The sequence below is a fragment of the Neolamprologus multifasciatus genome, chromosome 18 (assembly GCF_963576455.1).
Source record: "Neolamprologus multifasciatus chromosome 18, fNeoMul1.2, whole genome shotgun sequence".
Classification (NCBI taxonomy): Eukaryota; Metazoa; Chordata; class Actinopteri; order Cichliformes; family Cichlidae; genus Neolamprologus; species Neolamprologus multifasciatus.
Genome location: NC_140456.1, coordinates 1,978,678 through 1,986,340, shown reverse-complemented (window position 1 = coordinate 1,986,340; position 7,663 = coordinate 1,978,678). Strand labels below are relative to the sequence as shown.

General features: G+C 43.1%; 1 protein-coding gene across 1 annotated transcript; it reads right to left on the bottom strand.

The window, feature by feature from the left end:
- Positions 1-278: 278 nt before the first annotated feature.
- Positions 279-3,896, bottom strand: LOC146496952 (uncharacterized). The gene is made up of 4 exons (XM_085140969.1): positions 2,957-3,896; positions 1,295-1,600; positions 1,088-1,162; positions 279-734 (listed from the first exon to the last, which is right to left on the bottom strand). The coding sequence occupies exons 1-4, from the start codon at positions 3,099-3,101 to the stop codon at positions 586-588; spliced, it is 675 nt and encodes a 224-aa protein (XP_084997095.1). The 5' UTR covers positions 3,102-3,896; the 3' UTR covers positions 279-585.
- Positions 3,897-7,663: the final 3,767 nt, after the last annotated feature.

Sequence of the window (7,663 nt, the reverse complement as noted above, 5' to 3'; positions counted from 1 at the left end):
CAACTCCAGGTGTCGCTGTTGACGAACTTTTCATCCACAGAATGTAAAAACTTATTCAGTCACAGTTCAGATGATTTAGGTTAAAAGTTGTGTTGAAATATTTTACATGTTTGGATCATTCATTTGACTTTTGTCTTCTTCAGATGCAGGAGTTCTGTTTGGAAATGGATATAATTTAAAACTAAAGATGTAAATGTGACAAACAAGTGTTAACATGGTTTCATAAATTACTGATTTTTTGAATGCATGAAAAAAATCACTCTGGACAATAATGTAACTATAACAATGATAAAATATGAAGCTTTATTTTTTTGTTTTAGAATACATGACCAAATTAAAAATCAAAATAAACTAGACAAAAAAAATCACATTTATTTTGATCAGTGATCAGTTTATTATAGGAATTTCCATTTGATCCATAACTGTCCATATATATGCTACTTTAGAATAGAGTGTGCATAAAAATGCAATAAAAAAAACAGAATAGAAGAAGAATGAACTACATCATGAACACAACACTGATCAAAGTGATGAATGAGATGAATTGATGAGATCTGATGGTGAGAAAAGGCGAGCAGGAAACAGTCAGTCAGCATGTGTGCAGTTGGTGGACGCTCCCTTGTTTGTGAGCATCATCAGCAGAGAGAGTCCACAGCAGTACACCAGACTCTTCACTATCAGCACTGTGTACAGCAGGCAGAGCAGCTTCACCCTGCACTGAGACTGGAAGGACACTGAAGGACAGACAGACACAAAGAGACAGACAGACAGTCGGGTTATTCCTCTCAGATCAAGGAGAAAAAGTCCAAATAGAAACAGTCACAGCTTCTTCTTCAAGTGGATGAATTGATGTAGTGTTTGTGTCCACTTGGGGGCAGAAGAACTCCACAAGCAGCTAACAAACTGATCTCTGACATATTATGGTCTGTCTGCTGTTTGGTGCTGAGCAGCTAGTGTACAGTGGCTTTATCAGAGCTTGTTGGATGAAGATTTGATCAATTAGTGCAACTTTAAGACCCTAAACTTGTTCCAGCTCCCTCATTGGACATTGGAGCTGTCCATGCAGAGAGGCAGCAGGTGATCTTACAGTCAGCTGGCTGCAGAGCTGGCAGGTCTGCTGGCTCTCTCTCTGGAGGACAGGAGGCTGCTGGAGCTGGAAGCTCTGAAACAGAAAAGGAGTCAAATGTTTGGAGCTGCAGTGAGAAATGTCAGTCCTCTGCTGCTCTGCTCTCTTTGACAGCATCTCCACATGAAGCTGAATCACTGCTCAACACAGTCACCAAGCCTTCATTACCTTGTTGTGTTTGGGCCTCCACTGTGCCCCCCTCGTGCTTCACCCAGCAGCTGTATTTATATGTGTCAGAATCGCTCCCATCAACCATCCTGATGGCAATGGTGCGTCCCGACTCTCTGAGCTCCAGCTGCTCTCCGGGGGGCAGCTCCTCCGGTTCTCCGCCGTTCTTCTTCTGTCTTTTCCAGGAGAACTGGACCAGAGGAGGAAACATGGCTGAGGCCACACACAGCAGGGAGCTGTTCCCCTCCAGGTGGGCTCTGGATGCTGCTGGGTACACGCTCACCACGGGCTTCACTACCTGCTCATCTGAAGTTTGACAGCAGCAACAAGCAGCACAGACACACATTCACACAGTCAGCAGCAGCTTCCAGCACTGCACTGCATTCAGTCTGATCCTGGAAACTACATGGACTCTGATCACTAAACTACTCATCAATACAGCACAAAGTTCACTACATACACTGGATTCAGCTTCATATCAAACACAGTCATCACCTCATGTCGTCATGGCTCACATGAGGAACACTCAGCATGATTTTAAACTCAAATTAAATTCAGTTTAATTCGTCATGTGATTGTTTTTTATTGTTTTATAGAAATTTAGTTCAGTCCAATTTTAAAATATTTATATTTGTTTTTATACAAGTGAAAATGTATTTTTCTTATTAGTCCTTAGACATGAGTTCTAACAGAGATCCTCTTCCGCCCAAAAATAAATTCATCTTTTTTCATATTGTTTTGTACTATTAATAAAATTAAATATCATTTCACAAAATTCAATTCAGCAGATAAAATTCACATTCTTCTTGTCTTTGATATATTTTACCATAAAGACCATATTTGTCTTTCAGACTAATTTATTCTTAAATATTTTTGTGTAAAAATTGGAAAAGTAACGCAGTGATTATTTTAATTTATGTTTTTATTCAAATAAAAAACTGTAGCAACTATTTTAAAACACTAAAACTGAAATGTTGAATAAAACGTTTTCAATAATATGAGATATACTTCATGATATTTTTAGTCATAAAATACAAATTATTTGACAAAGTATATTTAATAAAAATTTGTATTGAAAAGTATTTTGTAAAATTAAAGTATTATTAACTTTTTATTGTCACGTACAAATCCACACACACGACTTCATCTCAGAAATAAATATCAGAGTTTAACGATGTCATATTCATATCATGACATATCTGTCATATCATTTCTGAGATTTCTAACCAGTATCTGTTTTTATACTTTTATTTACCTTTTTGAAGCAGCTACATGAATGTTTGACTATTAAAAATATTTGTTCCTCAACATAAAGCAAATATTTCCTGAAAACATATTTGTTGTTAATCTATATTAATTTAATTTTAACATCAAATATGATCTTGTGTTAAAAACCAGCAGAATCACTGAGAGGATCAAATCCTAAATATTTGTAACATCACTAATATTTGCAGAAATAAAGAATAACTTTAGTTGTTCAGTGAGATTTCAACATGTTTTCAGAGATTATTGAGCTTTTCTTCTGTAACAATGGCTGCAGATGAATTCTCTACTAATGATGAAAAACTAACATGTAAAGCCTGAAGCAGCAGAAACTGACTTTAAACACATTTTCAGCTTCTACAATAAAACAACTGAAGGAAAATAAATGTTTGTTCTTACCTGTTACAGACAGTTTAGTTCCAGAGCCAAAGATGAAGTAGCCCCATCCTGCCACTCTCACAGTGAGAAAGACTGCTACAAAAACCTGTCTGCTGTTGAACGTGTCAGCTGAGGTGAATGAGTCCAAATGAGGAAGCAGGATCATATTTCAGCTCCATGATGTGTTTCTCTAATGTTCATATCAACATGACTGTCTCTTCTTCTCTTTTCTTTTAGCCACACTAGCAGCACGGCTCTGATGTTAATGTCAGTCTGTTGGTCAGTCCACTACTTTAGTCCACATGAAAATAGAAAATCACTATATAAGCACCAGTCCATTTATCCCATCAATGATGCCACCACTACAATGAAACATCTGCTGATAGTATCATGGTTTGGCCCATCTGGCTCACCATCATTAATCACACAATCAATTTTGAATTATAGCAGCAAATTGTAAAGAAAACTATCAGAACATGTGTCTGTGAACTGAATCTCAGGAGAAAGTGGGCCATGCAGCACCACAATGACACAAACCAGTCAAGTTTGTTTTCTTTGTTCCAAATAATGTTGAAAGAAAAATAATCCAGTGAATCCAGTGAGTGATGTGATGAGTCTCTGATATATTGTTATGTCCTGCACATTTTCCTCTGTTTTGTGCAGCTTGATGGAGCTTCTTGAAAAAGTAAAAGCTGCTCTGTGTCAAAAATGGAGTCAAATTCTTCCAAACTGATGTGCTGGACTGATTATCAGTTACTGCAGGTGCTCCAGCCGAGGAGGAGCAGGAACCAGCAGAACTGCCAAACATCACACACACCACAAATGCCACACTCACAGAGAGACAAAGATAGAAAGCAGAGGGAGGAAAGATAGATGGTGGGTAGGCAGCAGAGGATCAGGGGACCATAACACCATCTTACACAGTTATTAACTAATGAGCTCATTGACTAATCTGAAACATCACTTTGATTTTTCTTCATTGGAATTTCAGCTCACAGTGGACCTTCAACATGAGCAGCTGAAGACCTTCAAGAGACGAACTTGACATTTAAACACACTTTGGTTAAACACACAGTTGTACTTGAGATTTATTTTCCCAAGTGGATCACTACAGCTTTGCCATACTGCTACACTTGATTGTTCTTTAATATTTATTAATGTATTAATTTATTAATTATTTTTAAGGTGGAGGTTTGTAACAAAGAGCTGGTGGCAGTAATCATACAGACTGCAGAAGAAATATTTCCAATGGTTTTAGGGCCAGGGAAGATTGTATCTCGGTGGATTGAGAATAGTATTGAAGCTAATTCATTAGAAGTGAGTGCAAACAGTATTTCCAAAAACTTTATTGCAAAAGTTGAGACAGAGACACAGTTAGCTAACATTCGGGGAATGATGAGTAGAATGAATGGACTAGTAAGGAATTGGGAAATTTTAATGTTGCGCCAAAAGGATAAAACTGCTGTTAATAACAGTGACAGGTGTGAGTACAAGAAAACAATTATTAGAATACAATGTGTTAAATTTGCTTAGATAAGAGGGTCCAGCAGTAGATGAGAGGAACAGGGAAGGATTTGTCTGTGTTTTAGTTTGGCTTAGCTGTAGCCTGAGAGTGTGTAATTGTTTAGAGGGAAAGGAATTTATGGACACTGGGGTTCTGCTGTCATAAAAGGAGACAGGAAGCTACAGTTGGGGGTTGCTGATGCTGATGCTTGTACCTTTAATAAAAACTCATAATTGTTATAACTTAGAAGTAGGTTTGCAGGAGACTCTCCGCCTTATCTGTAAATGTAAGACAACAAGAGGGCAATGGCCCAGTGGATGCAGAGTGGGGGTCTCAGTGTTTGTAATATGTTAACTCTGTTTTCTATGTTGTGTAGAAGAATGTGTTGTAGCTGGGGAGAGAGGAGATTACTTTTATGACCGGCAGGAAGTCACGGACACAGAGACACACACACTGCTTTGACTGTTACGACGCACCCACACCTACATGCACACTCACTCACGTTGGTGCGGGTTCAGATATTGAGGGTGAGCACAAAAACAATAATGGTCCAGAAGAGCTTCGGTCAAACAATGATTTTAATGAACACACGCGTGGGGAGATGAACACTGCCCACCGACAACATCGATCTCCGCCCAATAATACACAAACGGTTGTTTTATACCATCAGGGTTTGGTTTATGACACCCCCTCATGCGTCAGAACACATACAAAGCACATACAATAATATTGACGACTTTTGACATATATGGAAAGAGCCTTCTCTCCGTCTTGAGGCCAGGTGCCGTCTCTCACTTATCTCCTGGAGCAGACTGTCCCTTTCACAGACATAATTTTGCAGCTACAGGCATTTGCAAACTGTTATTCGAACTCCTAGCCTAAACATGAGCCTAACTGTTGTTTGTGTGTGTGTGTGTGTGTGTGTGTGTGTGTGTGTGTGTGTGTGTGTGTGTGTGTGTGTGTGTGTGTATGTCGACCTCCAACGCACTCAGCCTGACGCCGCCCGTTAGCGCTTCTGGCCTTTTACCAGACAGAAGCTCTCTGTGATAGGTGTAATAATCTTAACTAAGAACATGTGTAATGTCATGGTCCTGAGTCTGAGGACTCGGTGTTTTGTGTTTTTTTTATCGTCTTCTATATTCTTGTTTATTCTGCCTTGTCTTTTGTTTAGGTTTGCTATGTGTTAGTGTGTTTGTTTCATGCCTGCCTGTGTTCCCTCTGTCTGTCCATGCTTCTCTGTGTCTGTTTCCTGTTTTATTCTGAAAGTTCATGTCTTATGTCAATGTGTTCAGTTTTACCTTTCTCCTGTCTCGTTAGCCTAATTTCTCCCAGCTGTGTCTCCCTCCTGTTGTCCATTTCCTAATTACTCCCCTGTGTATTTAAGCCCTGTGTTTTCCTGTGCTCCCTGTCACGTCGTACCCTCAACTTGCTGTGTGTTCATGATTTCCAGTCCTTCTGCACCTCAGTTTAGAGTTTTGTTTGCTTTTGTGAGTTTTATTTTATGTTGAAGTTTTGTTCCAGCAATAAAGCTGCATTTTCAGTTGAAACCTTGTTTCCTAAGAGTCCTGCATTTTGGGTCCACCACTCCTGCCTGCCTGCCACACAGCCAACCATGACAGAATGACGCGACCATAACCTGGACCCAGCAGGCTCATCTCGGGAGAGCGATCTTGCCCGCGTCATGGGCCTCATAAAGCGAATTTCCCACACGAAGGATACTAAGGCAATGGCGATCGGATTAAACGCTATCGGAACAATCCTCGAGGGAAATCCACATTCGCCAACTTAAGGGAATTAAGAGCTTAATGGATGAGCTGCACGAAGCCCAGGAGGTTCTTCAGGCTCGGGAGCTAGCAGTCTTTGCTCGTTCGCAGTACTCCACTCCGAGGCCTCCGCACCAACAGCAGCAGCAGACGAAGCTCGCCGCGAAGCAGTGTGAGCTCCCTGCAACACAGCAGCAGCCGAACACGGAGCTTTCTGCGACACCACAGCGATCGCCGCGGCAGGATATCAACCCCTTGCCGTGGCCACAGAGTGAACTACCGACTCCGGTCTGCTCCGGCTATCGCTCGCCAGCCTCTTTCCTTGCGGCCATATCGTTGCAGGATGAGGAGTCTGCCTCTCCGCCATTGCCGTTCTCCTCTGCAGTCTGTACTCCCACTTCCAGGAGGAAGCGGCACCGGCGCCATCACCATTCCTCGCTACAGCCGCACTCCAGCCCCTCCCCAGAGAAATCAGCAGCTGTGAGTAACCACGACAGTTCTTCCCGCACTCTTTCTGGGCATAACAATAAAAAGGACTATATTTCTTCTGCTCCATCTGAGCCTATTGACCCCGTATCAGCTATCCCTGAATCAGCTAAAGCTGCGGCTTCCACCCCAGAGACAATTAACCTAAGCTCTGAGAACATTAAGACTGTTTTATTCTCTGAACTGCCACCTCAAGAGACTGTTCAGTGTGCACTCAAATGTTTTGTTTCTTGGACTACTGACACTCATTTAAAGACCTCAAGTGGTAATGTTGCAGATATCGAAACATTCTTCAGGGCCTCTCCAGAGTCTGAGTGCCCTCCCTGAGCAGACTCCGGACCGCTAGAGGCTAAAGAGCCAGCATTTCCCGAGTCATTTAAAAGCTCCACTGAGGTAGTGCGCTTGGCTGCCCAGCGGGAAGCGCGCTTGGCTGCCCAGCGGGAAGCGCGCTTGGCTGCCCAGCGGGAAGCGCGCTTGGCTGCCCAGCGGGAAGCGCGCTTGGCTGCCCAGCGGGAAGCGCGCTTGGCTGCCCAGCGGGAAGCCCGCTTGGCTGCCCAGCGGGAAGCCCGCTTGGCTGCCCAGCGGGAAGCCCGCTTGGCTGCCCAGCGGGAAGCCCGCTTGGCTGCCCAGCGGGAAGCCCGCTTGGCTGCCCAGCGGGAAGCCCGCTTGGCTGCCCAGCGGGAAGCCCGCTTGGCTGCCCAGCGGGAAGCCCGCTTGGCTGCCTGGCTGTCCCAAGTTCAGACTCCTGCTCCTCAGGCATTCACTCAATCACCAGCTTCACCACAACTGCCACTACAAACTGCAGCTCAGACATCAGCTCTCCCACCAGTTCATATTTCAGGACAGCGTCAAGTAGCTCAGCTCCCGGTGTCTGTTGTAGCGATTCAGTCCCCTAGTCAGCTACACACTCACTCACCTCCAGCCTCCTGTCTCGTCAGGAGGCTGGAGGGCCCGAGGAGCCGCTTCAGCCTCCTG